General features: G+C 44.7%; 1 protein-coding gene and 1 long non-coding RNA gene across 4 annotated transcripts in view; one reads left to right on the top strand and one right to left on the bottom strand.

The window, feature by feature from the left end:
- The window catches only part of SNX7 (sorting nexin 7), a 167071-nt gene that overhangs the window by 85811 nt on the left and 60151 nt on the right, over positions 1 to 21109 (bottom strand). For all 3 annotated transcript variants that reach the window (XM_068239763.1, XM_068239764.1, XM_068239765.1), the window contains exons 3-4: positions 18433 to 18543; positions 11887 to 12051 (exon numbers count right to left, since the gene is read on the bottom strand). In XM_068239763.1, the coding sequence (XP_068095864.1) occupies positions 11887 to 12051; positions 18433 to 18543 (276 nt within the window). The remainder of the gene's footprint in view (positions 1 to 11886; positions 12052 to 18432; positions 18544 to 21109) is intronic.
- Positions 1 to 21109, top strand: part of LOC137521036 (uncharacterized) — a 49460-nt gene that overhangs the window by 3366 nt on the left and 24985 nt on the right. Inside the window, exons 2-3 of the long non-coding RNA XR_011021998.1 lie at positions 3144 to 3227; positions 11036 to 11158. This is a non-coding gene — a long non-coding RNA (uncharacterized lncRNA). The remainder of the gene's footprint in view (positions 1 to 3143; positions 3228 to 11035; positions 11159 to 21109) is intronic.

The following is a 21109-nucleotide window of genomic DNA, read 5'->3' as shown; positions in this document are numbered from 1 at the left end:
GACTTTGCTCCAGTCTGAGTACAAGCCAACTGTTCGGGGTATGCGCGAGTAAGCTCCGCACATGCCCAGTAGCATGGAGCGGCTGCCATATTAGGCTATTAACTGATTGAATTGCCAGGCGGCCACCCCTTCTCTCCTGCCACCCTAGGCCTGGACCTATGTGGCTTTACCACAAATCTGGCCAAAGCTGTAATGATGGATTTATGCACATTAACACAAGTAAAAGTTTACCCTTGTAAATGTTTATGTCCATAGTCTTATTACACAAAGGGTAGTAATCATATAACAAAATAACAAGCGAGTTAAAGGGATACTGTAGGGGGGTCGGGGGAAAATGAGCTGAACTTACCCGGGGCTTCTAATGGTCCCCCGCAGACATCCTTTGCCCGCGCAGCCACTCATCGATGCTCCGGCCCCGCCTCCGGTTCACTTCTGGAATTTCAGACTTTAAAGTCTGAAATCCACTGCGCCTGCGTTGCCGTGTCCTCGCTCCCGCTGATGTCACCAGGAGCGTACTGCGAAGGCACAGACCATACTGTGCCTGCGCAGTACGCTCCTGGTGACATCAGCGGGAGCGAGGACACAGCGACGCAGGCGCAGTGGATTTCAGACTTTAAAGAGAAGAAAAAGAGAAGCTCATGGACTCAAATCGATCCGAAACCATTTTTCCTTTGCATTTTTAATTTTAATTTTTTTTTTTTTAAACGACAAAGTATTTTCGAAAAATGGATTTGCCTTGTTCCCCCTTCCCCTTAAAGGGGTTCTGTGGGAAGGGGGGGGGGGTGTCTGAGGATAAAAACCGCCACTTACCTGGGGCTTCTATCAGCCCCCTGTAGCAGTAATGTCCCACGCCGTCCTCCTCCGATCCTCCGTTCCCCGCCGCCGGCCCCAGTCTAGCGTGGCACGCCGCCCAGCTGCACGGTCGTGGCCTGCTTGCTCCCGCCCGCGTCATCGGAAGCTTACTGTGCAGGCACAGTACAAGGAAACTTCGTACTGCGCCTGCACAGTAAGCTTCTGAGGACGCGAACGACAGCACGCATTATTCGGCTATGACAGACGAATAATTGCCCAGTGCCGGCGGCGGGGACCGGCGGATCGGAGGAGGGCGGTGTGGGACATTACTGCTACGGGGGGCAGATAGAAGCCCCAGGTAAGTGGCGGTTTTTAGCCTCAGGTTCCCCCCACAGAGCCCTTTTAACATACGTAGCAATTTTGGTGATAATAACATGTATGAGGGCTTTGCCATTAAGTGGAACTGAACTCTTGCACATGAATAAAGAAGTACATAGATAAATGGACCCTGTATGTATTTAGAGAGTTTAGCCTGTTTAATTACCCCTCATTTGTGTCTAATCACGAGTTGTAATGTGATCTCTCCCTGTGTCACACGACTGCCTATGGCAGAGATGGTAGATATGGCCATTTGAAAGCACAGGCCATTTGAAAGCACAGGAGGTTAACAATATGTCTGCTTCCATGAATCAGGAAGTAGAAAAAGTGCAATTTTATTTTAGGATTTGTATCAGGTGTAACAAAGAAATGTTTTGCGTTTAAAGGTCATTCTGTTGATGCATATCTTTTAGAACAGAGAGGATGTTCTGAGTTCAGGTCCGCTTTAAAGAGACTCCGTAACAAAAATTGCATCCTGTTTTTTATCATCCTACAAGTTCCAAAAGCTATTCTAATGTGTTCTGGCTTACTGCAGCACTTTGTACTATCACAGTCTCTGTAATAAATCAATGTATCTTTCCCTTGTCAGACTTGTCAGCCTGTGTCTGGAAGGCTGCCAAGTTCTTCAGTGTTGTGGTTCTGCTATGCACTCCCCCCTCAGGGGGGAAAGAAACACACAAATGATCTCTTGAGATTCAAAAGGAATGCTGTATACAGCCTGCTTGTGTATGGATGTATTTTCTATGTGTGGACATACTGTACATCAACCTACTTCCTGTTTTGGTGGCCATTTTGTTTGTTTATAAACAAACCTTTTAAAACTGTTTTTAACCACTTTTAATGCGGCGGGGAGCGGCGAAATTGTGACAGAGGGGAATAGGAGATGTCCCCTAACGCACTGGTATGTTTACTTTTGTGCGATTTTAACAATACAGATTCTCTTTAAGCATTACATTTGGCAAAAAATTACAGAAAAATTACCGGTATGTGAGATTTCAAAATTATGGTTCCTGATTACATTTACAATAAAATAAATTACAATTATACCTCAAATTTTGCATTACAATTTGGCATCATAATTGCAAATTACGATGCAAAGTTATTATTATGCAAAATCTGTCCTCATTACTAGTGCGGATCGCCTAAATATGACCTTTTCTTTCAATCTGAATGAGCTTATCACAAATATGATCATTTGCTAGAAAATTGTGCTGTTAAAGGAAAGTTCAAAAGGTCATTACTGCTGCTTTGTTTTATAGCTTGAGGCCTCTTTTCCACGGGCAGTTGATATCTGCTTGCTGCTGCCTGGTTACTGCTCACTGCTGCCTGGTTACTGCTCACTGCTGCCTGGTAAGGGCTGGTTCCACTTGGTGCTTTTTCAGTGCTTTGCTGATCGCCGGCGATCAACAAAGCGCTGCTACTAATGTATCCCTATGGATACATTCACACTGTGGCGTCTGCGATTTAGATCAATTGCAAATGCGCGGCATGCATAGTCTTTGGGGCGATTGCGCTGTAATTCTCGTTCTATTGACAGGAATTACAAGTGCAAATCGCGCTGAAATTGCAAGATTTTGTCGCCGAATTGCGATAGCGGACCCATACGCAATGGCTGGGAAGCGGCAGGCAAGCACCCAATGTGAACCGGCCCTAAGTGCTTGCTGAGCACACAGTTCCACTACCCGTGGAAATAAGCTCTAAAAGACAGAGTGTGGTTTTAAAACTGCAGCTGTGACATTATGATCCAATTTTATATATGTATAATAGGAGGGCTTTTTGGTTCCTTTTATCCCCCTATACATTCCTAGTAGTTTGGGTCACCCTAAGCTGCTTCGTTACTCTGTTATATATGTATAAAAAAGCTATATAACTGAAAATAAAAATGAGACTTTTCTTTGCTACCAATGTTCTATTCATTATCTGTACAATACATACACTACCGTAATTATATAATAAGTTTATTTTCACTTTAGGCTTGCTTAAACAAATGGAGAACTTCTAATGCGTGGCCTATCAGGCAGCACAGAACAGCAGCAGAGGCTACCAGAATTCAAAAGGTAAATTACCTCTCTTATAGTCAGTCACGTATTAAAAAATGCATTTTTACAAACGTATACAACATCAATGTGACGGTTCAAAAAGCAGCTATAATCATATTCCAACACAGGTAGACCACAGCTCGGGCTCTCAGAGCGAGGAGAATGACATTTTATCGACAATTGCACTAAATCATTATAATTATCTTTTCCAAAGCAATTTTTGTGGTCTCACAATTTGCTTGAAAGGATTGTTAAAAGATTTAAAATGATAGAAGAATCCCCTTGTGCAGAAATAAAACACAGCCTATTAAAGGGATAAAGATTAACCATTTAGTGGCATCCTAACGCATTAATACGTCATGCTTTACCCTATTAACGGCAACATGACGTATTAATAAGTCGCGCGTTCCCGCCGCTGCTACCGCCGTGTGCGCGCCGCTACGGCTGTCGTTTCCGTCAGGATCCCATGGTGAGGGATTGGGGAAGAGGACCAAACGGTCCTCTACCCAATCGCAGTGCCTGGAGTGAATGGACGTGACCGCGAACAGCGGCTACGTCCATTCACAAAAGCAGGAAATGTAACAATTAAATAAAGTGTAAAAAAAAAAGTGAACACTTACTATAACGAGTGTTCACTAGCGCCATCTTGTGGCCAAAAAGTATATGACACGTACAAAATACATACATTTACAAGTACATACACATGAGTAATAAAATTAATAAAATTCCACTTCCAACACTCCCCCTCCAAAAGAAAACACTTGTAAAAAAAAAAAACCAGCTTAAAATAAATAAAATAAATACTTGCCTTAGGGACTCAGCTTTTTTTTTTTTCACAATTAAGCTTTATTGAATGCAAACTTAAGTGACATTTGCAGGTTGACAAGCAATAACATAGTTAAGTCGGTACAGATTTATAAGCTTTATACACTATAGAACAATAGCAGATAACAGATGCTTAAGAACAACTGGACAAGAATCATAAAAAGTGTACATATTATCACATTTCTATCTTTAAAAGAAAGAACAACAGATTAGGTGTGTTGGAGAAGGTGAATATCTTAAAGAGATGTATTATAGTGTTTTTTCTTCTTTGTTAGGAGATTGCTAAGGTATTCAAGTAGAGAGCGCAATTATAGTTTAAGTGGTGTCTTGTCCAGGGGAATCAGTAGGGGTCCTTAAATACATATAATATGGATAGTGCTCGGGGTTAGGTATATTACTCACTTTAAAGCAATATTTTGGGGTACCAGGGACTAATAGAGGAGTATCAATGGACAGAGGGCTGGGTATTTGCCAGATTTTGAAGGGGGGTGGGGTGGGGAGGGGAGAATGGGGAGGGGTGTGTGTGTGTGTGTGTGTGGGGGGGGGGGGGAGGGAGCTTCACATCATAGGGTGTTGTGTTGGATAGGAAGGAGAATCCAATGGGGCATAACAATTTTTACAACGTAGCTTTGTACTCAGGTGTGTTTTTGAAGTCGTGCCAGTGAGCCCATGTTTTGGTGTATTGATCAGGTCTGTCATGTGCTGCAGAAATGATCTCCTCCATTTCTGCAATCCTATTTATCCTAGACCACCATTGTGCTATTGAAGGAATTTTGTCGGATTTCCACAGGCAAGGGATTAAGGCTCTAGCCGCATTTATGAGGTGTAGGAGAATACCTTTTTTATAGTTTTTGGCTGAGATTGGAACCAAATGGAGTAGGTAGACTTCAGGGGATTACTTGACAGGGATGGAGGAGATCTTTTGGGTCCAAGTATGGATCTCCTTCCAGTATTTCTGTATTTTCGGACAGGACCAGAAGATGTGTAGCAGGTCCCCGCCCACCGCTCCACACCTCCAGCACAGATCTTTGTTAAGGATACCCATGTGATGTAATTTTTCGGGAGTGTTGTACCAATGGGAAATTAGCTTGTAACCTAGTTCCTGCGTATTGACATTGGAAGAGCCTTTGAGGTTATTTGTTAAGATCTGAGTCCATTGGTCGTCAGTAAAGGAGCTGCCTAGCTTTTGTTCCCATTTTCTTTGGGCGGGAAATTTTACAGGTAAGTTCAGGTTTAACAAAGTTTTGTACATCCATGATATCACATGCCTGTGGGGGGTCGTTGCGAGAGTCAATGTTTCAAAGTTGGTGAGGGGCCTGTCAATTTTGTATTTCCTGGCTAAAGAAGAGACAAAACTTTGGAGTTGTAGAAAGGACCATGATGAGATATTTTTCCCATTGGACAGGGCTTCAACCTGATTTTTTGGTTTGCACGAGCCCCTACTGGACACATCCTTCAAGCGTATGATGGCAGGATCGGTGTGTGTGAGGAAGTTCGGGTCTAGTCCTGGAGTAAATTGGGGATTATTCAGTATTGGGGTAAGCGGTCCTGGGGAGGATGATAGTGAACCTTTAATTGTGAAATAGCGAAAGGTTTGAATCGTGGACAAGATTAGGGGATGAGAAAGGGTTGATTTAGGGATATCTTTATTTAAAATCCAGGGTAATCCTGGTAGTGGGATATTAGAGAAGGCTTGCTCTATTTGTATCCATCGCTTGGTGGAGTTTGGGAAACACCATTCCGGTATTCTGCTAAGGATGGCTGCCTGGTGATATTTATAGAGTAGTGGGTAGTTAAGTCCGCCTTCTAATTTGTCAAAAGCTAGCAAAGTGTGTTTAATGCGGGCAGGTTTCTTTCCCCATATAAAACTGTTGATAGCTGACTGTATTTTAGTGAATGACTGTTGAGGAATAGAGATGGGAACTGTTTGACTGATGTACAGGATCCTAGGTAGGACATTCATTTTAATGGATGCTAATCTCCCAAACCAGGATAGGCATGGGTGTAAGTGCCATCTGTCCAGGTCTGCCTGAATTTTTTTGAAGAGAGGAGCATAGTTTAAATCGAATAATCTAGAGAGATTAATTGGAATCTGTATTCCTAGGTATCTGATTGAGGCCTTGGCCCATTGGAAGGGGAATAATGGTTTTATGGTTGTCAGAGTCACTGGCTTTAGGGATATGTTCATTGCATAGGATTTGGAAAGGTTAACCTTGTAATTGGTCAAAGATCCAAAGTATTTTAATTTTTCTAGTAGGGCTGGGACAGAGGTGGATGGCTCAGTTAGAAAAAATAAGAGGTCATCAGCAAAGGCAGATACTTTATGTTCTGCATCTTTCACGGACACACCCTTTATGGATTGATCAGATCGTATCCAGTTAAGCAAGGGTTCTAGAACCATTATAAAGATTAGTGGGGACAGGGGACATCCCTGTCTCGTGCCATTAGACAGATCAAAGGGGGCTGAGAGTAGGCTGTTTACTTTAATTTTAGCAGATGGATTTGAATATAAAAGTGAGATCCAGTTTGTCATCTGTGGGCCTAGATCCATGTGGGTAAGAGAGGCCCGGATGAAATCCCAGGACACCCTATCAAAGGCTTTTTCGGCATCGGTGGAGAGAAAAATTCCCTCCACCGAATGCCGAGTCATCCAGGTATGGATTCCAAGTGCTCTCATGGTTCCGACTTTGGCCTCCCTATCCAACATGAATCCTACTTGATCAGGGTGTATTCTGGAAGAGAGTAAGGGTAAAATTCGTGTGGCTATAATTTTGGCAAACAGTTTTATATCCGTATTCAGAAGAGAAATGGGTCTGTAGCCCGAACAGGACTGTGGGTCCTTGTCTGGTTTATGTATCACTGTTATGTGTGCTTCAAGTAATTGTTTAGAAGGAGTAGTGTCTGCTGTCACTTCATTGAATGCAGAAATAAAATGTGGAGTTAAAATCTCTGCGTATACTTTGTAGAATTGTGCTGTAAAGCCATCAGGCCCGGGGCTTTTGTTAGCTTTTAGTGTTTTAATTGCTTCTAGAATTTCGTCTTTGGATATCGGGGAGTTTAGATTAGATTTCTCTTCAAGGTTTAATTTGTTCAGACCGTATTTGGCCAAGAATTGAGAGATAGCTTGTGACCTGGAGAGAGGTGCATGTGAATCACTGGAGGGGGTGGGGAGATTATACAAACTATGATAGAAGTTTTTGAATTCCTCAGCAATCTCTCTGGAAGTTATTTTTTTCTCTTGTTTGGAATTGATTAGGGATTTAACCTGCATGCTAGCAGTTTTTTCCCGTAAAGCTCGAGCTAGAAGGGCCCCTGGTTTATTAGCATGTTCATAGAATATTCCCCGTGATAGTAGGAATTTCCTCTTAGTTTGGTATGAGAGAAGTTTTTGGAGTTGCTTGCGAAGGGAGCTGATTTCATCTAGAAGAGGAGCAAGTAGAGATGCTTTATGCTTTGACTCCAGTATTTTAATTTTGGAGTGTAGTAAATCAATGTGGCCTTGTTTTTCTCTCTTGATTCTAGCTCCTATACGAATCAGTTGGCCTCTTATGTATGGCTTATGCGCCTCCCATACTAAAAGGGCTGACTGATCCGGGGATTTGTTTAGGTGGAAATATTCCATAATGTGGTGTTTTATTTCCTTTAAATGGGTCTCTTCTGAAAGTATAAAAGGGTTTAATCTCCAGCAAAAGGATTTGGGTATGGTAAATGGTGGCTTTAAGAGAAGTGAGACTGGCGCATGATCAGCTAGATTTAAAATGCCTATGTTAGCTTTGAGTACCAATGCCGCGTCTCTCTGCTGGACAAAAAGGTAGTCTATGCGAGAATATCGTTTATGGAGACCTGAGTAGAAGGAGAAATCTTTATCATCTGGATGGAGGAGACGCCAGGCATCTACTAAAGATAGCCTATCTAGTTGATCCCTTATTTTTTTGATATCTCTGAATTTGATGGAAGAAGTGCCATTGGATGTGTCCAGTAGGGGGTTTAAGGGGAGATTAAGATCACCCCCTAGGAATAGAGACCCTTGGTAAAAAGAAAGGAGAGAATCGGTTACTTTTCTAAAAAAGCTAACCTGTCCCGTATTTGGAGTGTAGATGTTGGCCAGGGTAATATCTCGGTCCTGTATTTTCCCATGTACAAATAGGTATCTCCCTTCTGGATCTTCCAGTTTAGAGATCAGTTGAAAGTTTACAGATCTATGGATCAATATGGAAACTCCTTTTGTCTTGTCTAATGGAGAAGGGGCATGAAAATATAGTGGGTAATGTTTGTCGTAGAATTTGGGGATTGCTTTTTTGCAAAAGTGGGTTTCTTGGAAGAAAGCGAAAGTAACGCCCTCTTTCCGAATATAATTCAGAAAGTTAGATCTCTTTTGTGGAATATTTAATCCATTAGTATTATAAGAGAGGAGTTTCCATTGTTGAGTCCTTTCATTAGTTTGAGGAGGCATTATTAAGCTTTGTATCACTAGCACAAGTAAAAGGCGTATAGGTAGCCAAAGATCAAGCATTATGTATAATCAGTAGAAGGTAGAAGTCAAAGGGGATGGGGGAGGGTGGTGGGGGAGTGGAAAAGGAGTGGGTGAGGGCAGGTAATAGGGAGGGGGAGAAGGAGGGAGAGGTGGGGAGAGAGAGAAAGCCCTGGTAGCACCCTTATCTAAAGAGTAACGTTAAAGGAGAGAACAGAAAAATAAATTCGGTAAAACAGTGAGAAATATTAATTAGGATAAACTCACGTGGGTAAGTCGAGGTTTCTCAAAGGAGAAAGCTCGAATACTCACTATACTAAGGTGAGAGGTTGTCAGAGAACTGGTCTCTGGAGTGGAGGTAGGCTAGATCACCTCCGAGAGACTGGGAACTCGAGTTGCCAAAAAGAAACAACAAGAATGGCTAACCAAGAGATGAACCAGACATGATAAAAGCAAACAAACAGTTGGCTGTGGGAAGTGTGTCCACAGTCACTGTATTTCCAACCACTAAGTACTAACCATAACAGAGAGACAATGAATTGCCTTTCAGTGAACCTTAATTGCGAATTGGTGAACTTGGGGGGGGGGGAGGGAGACTTGGGGGGGGGGGAGGGAGACCTGGGGGGGGGGAGGGGATAGAAGAAGGGGGGAGTAAGAAGGGGGGGGAAGGGGGGGAGGAGAGGGGTGTGAGAGAAGGGAGGAGAGGGAAAGAGGGGGGGGGAGGGATAGGGGGGAGGGGATAGGGAGGGGGGGGGGGAAGAAGGGGAAGGGAGTTGGTAGGGGGGGGGAAAGGATGAGGGGAGGATTGGGAGGAATGGGGGGTTCACCTATTCTGGATAGACTGTAATCAACATATATAAAGGTAACACATAAATTTCAGTAACTGCAACAAGCATGCATGTGTATATTGACTCTTTGGTGTGAAGAACCACAGGTATGGTAAGTAAGTAGCATAAACAGCCTCAACAATATAAGAGGACCAGCAACTATGTTGAAGTAGCAATCTGTAGTTGCTGGATAATCAACAATGTAAGGTTATCAGGTAGAAGGAATTTATATGGTGTATCAAGAGAAGGTTCAGTCTTCCTCTAGTGTGGCACATCCCAGATCTGCAGCAATATCCATAGTGACAGCTTTAGCGGGGGTCTTGTTGCCCTGTCTAGATTTTTTGGAAGAAGGAGGTCTGGAGCGCGTATCTGGGGTCTCAAAGCTAGAGAAGGCATCTGTCCCTTGTGTTTTGAATTCAGCATACCACAGCGGTAGATCCGGTACAGTTATATTCAGAGTGGCGCAGAAATCATCCAAGTCCGCAGGTGTGCGGAGGAAAGTGGTGTTGCCGCTGTCTGTTACAGACAGTGCGAAGGGGAAGCGCCAGCGGTATTTGTAGTTCTTTTCCACCAGTAGTTGCAAAAGTGGCTTTAGTGCCTTTCTTTGTTGCAGGGTTAATGGGGAGAGATCTTGGTAAAGGGCTATGTGGGAGTCATTAAAAAGTATATCATCCTGTGAGCGAGCGGCTTTCATTATGTCCTCTTTCAGTTGGAAAGATGAGAGGCAGCATATAATGTCTCGAGGAGGATCTGAGTCATTCCCGGGAGGTTTAAGAGCTCGGTGGGCTCTCACAAAATCTATAGGCTGGTCTTTGGGCCTAGAAAGTAGCTCATTAACCTTCTTGGCGGTAACCCCGAACGTAGTTCGGGGGTAAGCCGCCGGAGGGTGCCGCTCAGGCCCTGCTGGGCCGATTTGTTTAATTTTTTTTTTGCTGGACGCAGCTAGCACTTTGCTAGCTGCGCCAGCACCCCGATCGCCGCCGCCGCGCGCCCGATCGCCGCTATACGGTGCGGCGCGCGCCCCCCCCTTCCCCCCAGACCCCGTGCGCTGCCTTGCCAATCAGTGCCAGGCAGCGCCGAGGGGTGGCCCGGGACTCCCAATGACGACCCGACGTCAGTGACGTCGGTGACGTCATCCCGCCCGTCGCCATGGCGACGGGGGAAGCCCTCCAGGAAATCCCGTTCTTTGAACGGGATTTCCTGATCGGAGATCGCCGAAGGCGATCGAAGAGGGCGGGGGGATGCCGCTGAGCAGCGGCTATCATGTAGCGAGCCCTGGGCTCGCTACATGATATAGAAAAAAAAAATTAAAAAAAAACTGCCGCGCTGCCTCCTGGCGTATTTTTTTATACCGCCAGGAGGGTTAAAGACAGACGTTAAGGCCGGGGAGATCTGGTCAGCAGGTATTGACTCTGGAATTCCCCGTACCCTGATATTGTTGCGTCGTCCTCTGTTATCAAGATCTTCCAAGTGTCTTTGGTGGGCAATTAGCCTAGTGTTGTGCATCTGGGAGGCTCTGGATAATGATTTAATCCTAGTGTCTCTTTTTGCCCCTGTCTTTTCAATAGTGGATATGCGTTCCGCAATGGCGGCCATATCTTCACGAACTTCCGCAATAGCATTAGTAAATGTTGATTTAATGTCCTCTGCAAAGTCCCTTAGGTGAGAGTACGTGACTGTGTCTCTCCTTTTGGGTGTTTTAGGGTACTCACGGTCAGAGGATTCCCTGGATGTGAGGGAGCCATCGGGCGAAGGACTGCGTGGTGCCGCCATCTTGGAAGCAGAGGCTGGGGCCTTGCGGGCAGATTGAGAGCGGAACAACTCCGGTAAGCTTCTCCCAGATTGCGGACGGGTGTTGTTGCTGGTCCTGGAGGAGTTTTGGCCTCGGGTCCTGCGGTCCATAGTGGTTAGGAGCGAGTGGTTGGGACGGAGCAGGAAGAGATAGCGGTGTCTGGTTCAGGAGCTCTACACTCAAGCGGCCATCTCTCTTGAGCGTCAAGCCACGCCCCGACTCAGCTTTTTTTAATCTATATTTTATGGGGGAAAATTAATTTTAATTTATTACATTGGGGCTTGTAATTATGGCCAGAACAAAAAAAAACAGAACAGAAAAATAACACCTATATTTCAAAATAATATACTGTCGCCATACATTGTGATAGGGACATAATTTAAATGGTTTAATAATCGGGACAACTGGGCAAATGCAATGTGTTTGTTTTATCCACAGGAGAATGTTTAATTTTAAAACTATAATGGCTGAAAACTGAGAAATAATGATTTTTTTTCTATTTTTTTGTTTTTTTCTCATTAAAATGCATTTAGAATAAAAAAATTCTTAGCAAAATGTACTACCCACAGAAAGCCTAATTGGTGGTGAAAAAAACGAGGTATAGATCATTTTCTTGTGATAAGTAGTAATAAAGTTATTAGGGAATAAAAGGGAGGAGCACTGACAAGTGAAAATTGCTCTGGTCCGTTAGAGTAAAAACCCTTGGGGGTGAACTGGTTAACATGAGAAAAAAAAAGTTAGGAAACTATTAAAGATTCTTACCCATGCCTGAGCCGTGAGGAAAATCTTGAAGTCGTCATTAAAAGTTAATGTTGGATGATCAGCTATTCTGTTCAAAAATTTATGTAATGCTTTCCTTCGCGTCTCAATGAAATCATCGTTAAATCGTTCCACCATTCCTTTGACTATAAATTTTTCTGGCAGAGGCTAGTGGAGAAAAAAAATGCAATAAATATATTTTTACCGTTTAGAAACGCTCTCCAAAAGCCAGCTTTTCTGTACATCAAATAGACCACGCTGATTGAAATCTACGCCCTGTTTTGAAGGCTATCTGGCTGCCAGGGCATAGGTTTCAATACACCGACGCCGCACGTTCTCACTGCTTTCGCCACTCCCGGCGATCTCGGCGTTGTCTCCCCGCCGCAACTCACTCTCTCTGCCGTCTCTATAATGACAGAGCCCTGTGAGCAGGTCAGGAGCAGATTTCATTGGCTCCTGACCCTGTCTATCAACGTAAGCAGCTCCCATTGGCTTACATTGATAGGCAGGGTCAAGAGCCAATGAAAGCGGCTCCTTACCAGCTCACAGGAACTCTGCCCTCATAGAGACAGCAGAGTGGGTGGCCCAGGTTCCCAACATGCGGCGGTGACGGTGATTGCAGCAGGTATGTGCGACGATTCATCGTTATTCGCCGGTGTTCCGCCGTTTCTGGTTTCGACCGACCTCTGGCCCTTAAGAGGGCAGAGACTGCTGGTACTTAAGTGGTTAAATATGCAGGAGGGAATTCCAGCCAGGACTCTTTATAGTGATTAATATATTTCCATACTAAATAAACTTGCGTAAAGTATGCAACAGCTCAGACTTAGCAGATCATTGACAATGACTATTTACTATCACTCTTTGGGCCATATCCAAGTCACTTTTTCTCCTAAGTTGTCTCCTAGGGGATATTTTCACATCATGAATAAAACTAGTTAAAAGGTCAGCCTGTTGAAAAACAGACTCTAGTCCTCGGCCCTGACTCCCCCCCCCGCTGTGTACAGTTGCCACCCTCCTCGCCCCGTGCATGCAAGCCAGGCACAACATACTGACACAGGAAGACGCATCGGCAGGACTATTATTATATAGGATGCTATGTAAGCCACCGGCAATCAAGAAAGTACCCAGAATCATTTGACAATACCGATTCACCTACCTTTTCATATTTTTTTCAATTACAGATTACAAGTTATTTTAAATAGAACATGAAAATGTTTCTTTAAGAGAAAACTTAGGAGAAAAAGCTAACCGGATCAGGCCCTTTGTATTTAACAGCCATCTCGGTTTATATAACCGGTGTAATTTTAAAGCAACCCTGAAACAATAACAATCGTGTAAAAAAAAAAAAATCAAATTAGACACTAAGCAGAGGGAAACTTCTGGATGGTCCAGAGGCTTCCCGTGTCCTCAACCCCACTATCGCTGGCTGGGTCTTTCTCTTTGTTTGCAGCCATGCTCTCCTCCATGCATGAGTGTGGCCATACCGTGCATGCGCAAGTACAGCCATGCCTGGGCAGTAGCATGAAGCCGATCATGGATGAGCAGGTGTGGCCATACTTGTGCATGCGCAGTCTGGTTGCGCTCGTACATGGAGGGGAGCGCGCCCACAAGTACATATCCAATGCTCTGTTATTTTAATACATTGCCTGCCCACCCACAACTGTGTATGGCTGAAAAAAACCTAATAGAGACTGCCTACTCCTCTGACTGGCATCAGTGGGCTTGATTCACTAACCGGCACTCAGCCGGTCAGTGTGCCCTAAGTGTTGGCACCATGGCGTTAGGTGGTTTGCGCCTACACAGTTGAAACAAACCCGCTCACTGCGCGCGCAGCGCGGGTAATCGTGCGCATCGCTGGCCCTTAAAAGTCGCACCCGATGTGACGAAAATGACGCATTGGGTGCCCGTTAAGCAGCGCTATGATGCGCCACTTCGGGGGGCAGCCGATGCGTTATTTTCGTCACATCGGGTGCGACTTTTAAGAGCCAGTGGGTGCAACGTTATCGTCGCACCGCGCACTAATATTGGCGCACCCGCGCAGTGCACGGGGCCACGCGCAAAGTAGGTTTGCGGACACTAGCGGCCAAAAAGGGCTTTTCACACCGGCGCTAACACTTAGCGCCGGTTAGTGAATCAAGCCCAGTGAATAGATTTCTAGCCTTGAATGTAACACAGTAGTTTCCTCCGGGGGACTCCGGTCTCTACCCACATCCCAAAGACATACAGATAGGTTAATTGGTTTCTCACAAAAATTGGCCCTTGACTACAATCAATGATGGACTATGGTAAGTAACTGTCCTCTAAGGGACAAGTTCTTTTCTGTATAAAGAGCTGTGGAAGATGTTGGCACTATATAAATACTAAATAGGGTGCTGTCCTACAACCTGTCTTTCTCTAGTGTAACTGATTGCTTGTGTGGTAGAGCACATGTTGGCCAATTGGTGCAACGCATTTCACATTTGAGGATTATATACTAGCAGGCACCACAGGATCCCCTCACATTAGTACGGTATAATCTCGTTATAGTAAATATTGGGGTATAGTGAACTAAATGCCCAGTAACGCCTGGTAAAGTAAACCCTGATATAATAGAATGTCTTCTCTATAACACCTGTTTTTTGTCCCCTGCAGTACTTTTGTATCTGGCTATAGTAGAAAGTGGGCGGGTGCATGTGTCATACATCAGTCGGAGACCCATGAGCTGTGGTCAGTGGACAAGCTGGCAGTCACTTATAGGCTGCCCGCTATCTACATACTACTCTGGACCTAGTAAACCACTTTTCCTGGTCCCTTCTGCGATGCTTCATTACATTTTCTGGTTCTTCTTATTTCACTTTACTATTTTCCGGAGACCTTATCCCAGATTCAACTCTGCACATATACTACACAGTGAGTAGGTTTGGTTATTTTAACTTGCACTGTGGGAAAAAAAGCTAAATGTTTCTATGTTTCTGGCTGGGCTCCTGATGTGATCATTCCTCAGTCTCTCTGCAGCACTGATGACTGTTGGAAAATTTCATCAGAATAAGCTGCAGGCACACCCTCAAAGTCATTGCCTGACAACGGCTCAGCAATGTAAAAAGCTGGCTCCCCAGCCACCTTACCCCTCAATAAATCCTTACTGAAAAAGCAAAAATACTGAACACAGCTCACTCCCACAATTCAGGACTGCAGCATGAGGATGCCAAGATCAATCAGGAAGATACAGTTTTAATAGGAGGCGGAATGCACTCATTAATTATAATCAAGTAGTAGTAGTAGAATAAATCCTTGGAATAAATAAGTGGAAGCTAGATTCTCTCCAGCATCATAACTGGAAGCTCATACACTATTCATTTTTTTTTAATAGTTTATATACATTAGATTTAATTAAGACACTTAATCTAAATCAAATTTCTATTAACAACTAGGGCACTCTTGATTAAAATGTTTTTATCTATTGAGGAGAGGCTGTACTTTTCCCAAATAATAGAAGTGGGGAGTGGAGGAGGAGCCAGGTGTAAGTGCAGTGCATAGTGGACAGCCATATGGCTTTGTACTGCACTGAATGGTACAAAGCAAGCGGTGGCAGAGGTGTGATCATGTCACGGTCCTGTTGATCTCAACACCACTGATTGGTGCAGGAGACCCTAGGGCATGGAGTCTAAGTGGGCACAGGTCTTCACCAGCGCACCGCAAGGGATGATGGGCCGTCACCCCTGATGGGCGATGGACTACTTTGCTGCTTGGTGTCCACCAGGTCACAATCCCACCAGTGATGAGAAGAACAGGAGCGGTGAACCTTGCAATAAGGGGAGAAGTGCGGACTGGAAAGACAGGACAGGATAATGCCTGGCGTGCCGGGACAGACTGAGGGACGACTGGGTTAATATGACAGGAAAGGCTGATGACAGGACTGACTGGTGGCAGGACTGACTGACCGGGCATGGGGTGATTGGAGTCACAAAAGGTGTGGGACATGCTGCGGCTGCTCAAGAGACAAAATAGCACTGAGCGCAGTTTGGTCAGGGCTTAAATACCCCGTCCTTTGAGCCACTGCTGTAGCCCCTTCCCCCGCCTCAGCTATCATTACTTTTGGGAAGTAATTATGTTCGGGAAGACCTTTGCTGGACCCTGGGAATGGAGAGTATACCATCAATAAAGAATCAGTTTTCTGCTGAAAGCTGAACAAATATCAAAAAGGTATAATGTAGCACACTAGGCAAATATTCAATATCAGGGAGAGATCAATTGTTTACTAATACCTATACACAGCGCATATAGATGTCCAACCACATAGGTCAGTAATGCAGCTTAGTGACAGCACAGTGGCGTAATGGAGAGCACTCTCGCCTTGCAGCACTGGTTATATTATCCTTCTATTCAGACAATAACGGGGCAGGCAGAGACTGAATATTGCTGAGATGACTGCAGTCTTTAGCAATGACAGTTCTTGGTGCAGGAAGTAAACAGTGCTTGGGCTACTAATCTGGTACGTTGAGGCCCATTTTACACTTGCACTGAAAACCTGCGTTGCATTACCCTTTTTACCACAAGAGGCCGCACAAGCAATGCAAGTCAATGGAGCCTTGCACACTTAATGCAGTGCGATGCAGTGTGCTGGAAGCTGCCGTTATGACGCAAGGGCTGCTGCGCATTACCGCATGCACTTTGCTTTATGCACGGCACAGGCTGTAAAGCAAGTCCATGGGTGACGCAGGTAAACGACAAAGTGCGGTGCGCATGTGCGGTCCAATCGCCGAGAAACCCAGTGACATACTTCCTGTCCAGCAGGGAGTACATCGCTGAGTGTGTGTGGGGGGTGGGGTGAGGGATTGGGGGCGTGCAGTGGCAGGAGCATCCTGCAACATTACACCACAAAAAATAAATGTAAAACCGTCCTGAAAGTGATTTGACATAAGCTGATCAGGGAACTTCTACACAGACAGTAAGAAAGGCTTTAAAGGACTTACGAGCCCAAATAATAAAAAAAAAAAGGTCTGTACCTGTATGCCGTTTGAAGGCACGGAGGACGCCATCCGCGCCCTCCGTGCAGCTCCGCCGGGTCCCCGCCGCTTGTCCTCCCCCCGGCCGGACCCCGACCTCCCCAGCCGGGTCGGGCTCTCCTGCCTCCTCAAATATGGCCGCCGGAGGAGGCCGCGGCTGCGCAGTCTGCACCAACGCGAGTGCGGCTGCGCAGCTCTAGGGCCTTCCTCCCCGATCCACGCTACTCAAACGGCATACAGGTAGAGACCTTTTTTTTAGGATTTGGGCTCGTAAGTCCTTTAAATGAATGTCTACAAAAGTGTAGGAAAACATCTGTGCCTAGATTAGGGCATTAAATCTGTATAAATAGCTGCACAGCTTGCTCAAATATTGGGTTTATTAGTGCTATAAAGTCAGGCATCAGTTATTTGATCTCAGTAACTTCTCAATCTCTTAATTTAGAGACTCAGTCCTCTTATGAATTTCCGGACCTATGAAAGCATCTGGACAAACTTCTAACAACCACCCCAACCCATTGGGGTGAGATTTATTTATTATATTTTATTATTATATTATTACATCATTTTACATTTATATAGCACCAACATCTTCTGTAGTGCTGTAGATAGTACAAAAAATAATGGGGAGCTTAGATACATGAGAAGTACAAAACTCTTACAATCAGGACACCCAGCAATACAAGTACAAATATATACATAGTTGATGTGTGGCTTGAGACATCACCAATACTGGTACATGTTTATTTCATAAAATACAGCAGAATAAAAAAACACTAGGAGAAGGTCCCTGCCCTTGAAAGCTTACACTCTTGAAGGTAGTGGGTTGGAGACATTAGGGAAGGAGAAACAGCGGTTAGCGGATAAGACATTGAGCCTCCAATGCTAGCTATAGCAAATTATGGCCTTGTCTGTACAGGTGTGTTTTGAGGGTACGTTTGAAGGTTTCCAGGCCCAGAGCATGATGGACAAGCTATAAGAGAGAGTGTTCCAAAGGAGAGGTGACGGCCGTGAGAAGCTCCTGGATGCAAGAGTGGGAGGAGGTGGCCAAACCAGAGGACAAGAGAGTCGTGTGGGAGTAGCAAAGGGTCTGGGAGGGATGGTATCTGTCAGAGCAGGATTATCTACCAGGCAACTTAGGCAGGTGATTGGGGCCTAGTGGACGTCAAGGGACTCACATGCCACCTTCTTTGACCTCGTTACACTTCAGCTTACCAAAAGGACCACAAGGGGGTCCCAAATCTACTACCTTGCCTTGGGCCCCATTACATCTGAATCCATCTCTGATATCCGGTGATTAATAAGGAAATGTATGGGAGTAGCAACTTATGTAGTGCTCTGTTTGATAGGGTGAGGAGTTTAAACCGGTTAGTTTGGGTAATAGGTAGACTTGTCCTGGGCCAAGCACAGAACAATTTCAAATAGTTGGTGAGACATGGAACTCCGCATATTTTAACCAGTACTAAAATCACCCATCCCAATCCAACCACTTTACTTGCATTCATTCTAAGTGACTTTGACCAGTATACAATGTTTATAACATAAATATATATAAATTGGAACTTACAGGAATGATTAATGTTGGATGAGCATCTTCAAGTCTGCTTTTCAACCAAATAAAATCTTGATAACGCCTCCTGACTTCAAACTCGCTTGAATCAAATTCACCGCGTGTTGTCTGAAAATGAAACATTACTTCATTTAGTTACCGCTCAACAAAATGAATATTCAGTGATCAGGGAGCAATATTTATCACATGGAGCAAATTATCGTAGTTCGGGAAGTATAAAACCGCATCACATTCAAGCATTGCTTTACAAAATGGAGAAATAACAGTGGGAAAAGCTGTATGGAGAGAAGCTTCTATTCTTTCAGGCAAGAGTCTATTGTACCCCATCCACTAAGGATATGCAATTATATAAAGAGTAACTATCACTTTTCAAGAACATGGACAGTGTAATAGACTTTGGGGTGATGTTCTGATGCTAATTGCAGATTCACCAATTGAAATAGTCCACAAGCATGTGCAAGCATGAGCTGTATTGGCATATGGGATATTCACTTTGGGGTTTGCTTTCACCGTATGCATTTTATGAAGTTTGGAAAATGCCCACATTTCTCATTTTGCATGGGAATGAGTCTACCTGTACAAGACCATCACAGTGTTCTAACCTCACAATTATTATTTAGTATTCATACATCGCTGACATCTTCTGCGGTGGGTTACATAGGATGTAGTTTTTTCACTAACTGTCCCTCAGTGGAGTTTACAATCTAATCCCTAGCATAGTCACATGTCTGTATCGTGTAGATTGTGTGTGTATATCATAGTCTAGGGCCAATCTTAGGAGGAAGCCAATTAACTTATCTGGAGGTTTTTGGGATGTGGGAGAAAACTGGAATGCCCGGAGGAAACCCATGCAGACACGGGGAGAACAAAGATAGTGTGCCCTGGCTGGGATTGGAACCAGAGAACCATTGCTGCAAGGCGAGATTGCTATCCACTACACCACCGTGCTGCTATAACTGTAGTGAGCAATGCCAGTTGCCTGGCAGCACTGCTGATCTATTTGCCTGCAGTAGTGTGAATCACACTAGAAACAAGCAGCTAATCTTGTCAGATCTGACAAAAATGGCAGAAACACCTGATCTGCTGCATGCTTGTTCAGGGTCTAGGGCTAAAAGTATTAGAGGCAAAGGTTCAGCTGGACAGCCAGGCAACTGGTATTGCTTAAAAGGAAATAAATATGGCAGCCTCCATATACCTCTCCTTTAATAGAAACAGAATCACAAGTACAATATTAAGTGCTCCTAAAAGCAAATGCAATACTAATAGGATCAACGTTGTGTGTATAAGATGCATTGTTTTTATACCGCAAATGCAATTTGTAGTAGAAACAAGTGACTCCCATATGACACTACAGAGCTTTACACCGCAGATTATGGCTACAGCGATCACTAGATAGAGTTACTTTTTAATCCTAATAATAATCCTAATATTTGTATAGCACTTTTCACAGCAGTTTCTATCGTCGTACAAATAGTGCAATCGCCCGGGGTGCTGGATTGAGCAGTAGGGGGGGCAGCGCAGGCCTAGCGTAGTTACAACTCACCTTCCGCGATCCCCCATAGCCTCTTTCCTCTTCCTGTTCCTGGCGTTTGTCGCGTTGGTAACAGCGCCCCCTGTGATGACACACGGGGTTACATCATCACGCTTACCAACATGACAGATGCCAGGAACAGGAAGAAGAAAGAGGCTAGGGGCGATTGCGAATGGTGAGTAGTAACTACGCTATGCCCCGCCCCCCCGCCACTGTGCCTTTGCTGAAGGCACCTACCTATCTAACCGATACTCGGGGCACCTACCTATCTAACCTGCACTGGGGAAAACTATACTGGCTATCTATATTGGAGGCACCTACCTAGCAAACCTATACTGGGGGGGAGGGGGCTATACCTGGCTAACTATACTGGGTGCAGCTAGACACCTGGCTTACCTATACTGCGGGCACCTATACCTGGCTCACTCCATGGGGAGGGGGGGGGGGGATTTCACACCCTTGTCCAGGGGTGCAATTTAGCCTAGAAACTGCCCTGGCGCTTTTCTTCTGTTGGACTCAAAACGCTCAAGAGCTGTAGCCAATAGGGGCGCACTCAAGGGGCCACCCTGCAGTGTTAGGAAGTCTTGCCTATGGACCTCGTACTGAATAGGTACTGACCCTAACCAGTATTTGAACCCTGATCTCCCATGTCAAAGGCAGAGCCCTTAACCAGTAAGCTACCAAGCCACTAACCATGTTCTTGTCAAGGAAAATACATATCAAACCTCCTTATCCTCTCTTGTAAGTGGAGGAGAGAGAGAGAGAGAGAGAGAGAGAGAGAGAGAGAGAGAGAGAGAGAGAGAGAGAGAGAGAGAGAGAGAGAGAGAGAGAGAGAGAGAGAGAAAGAGAGAGTGTGTGTGTGTGTGTGTGTGAGACTCTCTAAGCGACTGCAAAAAGACTGATTCAGCACCAGATTATTAACTCATGCAGTGCAAAAAAAAAAGGAAAAGAGAGACACAGGCAAGATACAAGTAGACTCTGGGTTCTGTATACACAGATTTGCCTCATCATGTTACATGTCACTTCAGGTATGTTTTAACCAGTGTCAGAGTCATGCTGATTGAAAAATGAGGACCCCAACATGCTGTGGGCTCCGTTGAGAAGAAATAATCATCTCACACATTAAACTGATGAATTAAACAA

This window comes from Hyperolius riggenbachi, chromosome 6, assembly GCF_040937935.1.
Source record: "Hyperolius riggenbachi isolate aHypRig1 chromosome 6, aHypRig1.pri, whole genome shotgun sequence".
NCBI lineage: Eukaryota > Metazoa > Chordata > Amphibia > Anura > Hyperoliidae > Hyperolius > Hyperolius riggenbachi.
The sequence above is the reverse complement of the archived record's forward strand: the minus strand, read 5'-3'. Positions and strand labels throughout refer to the sequence as shown.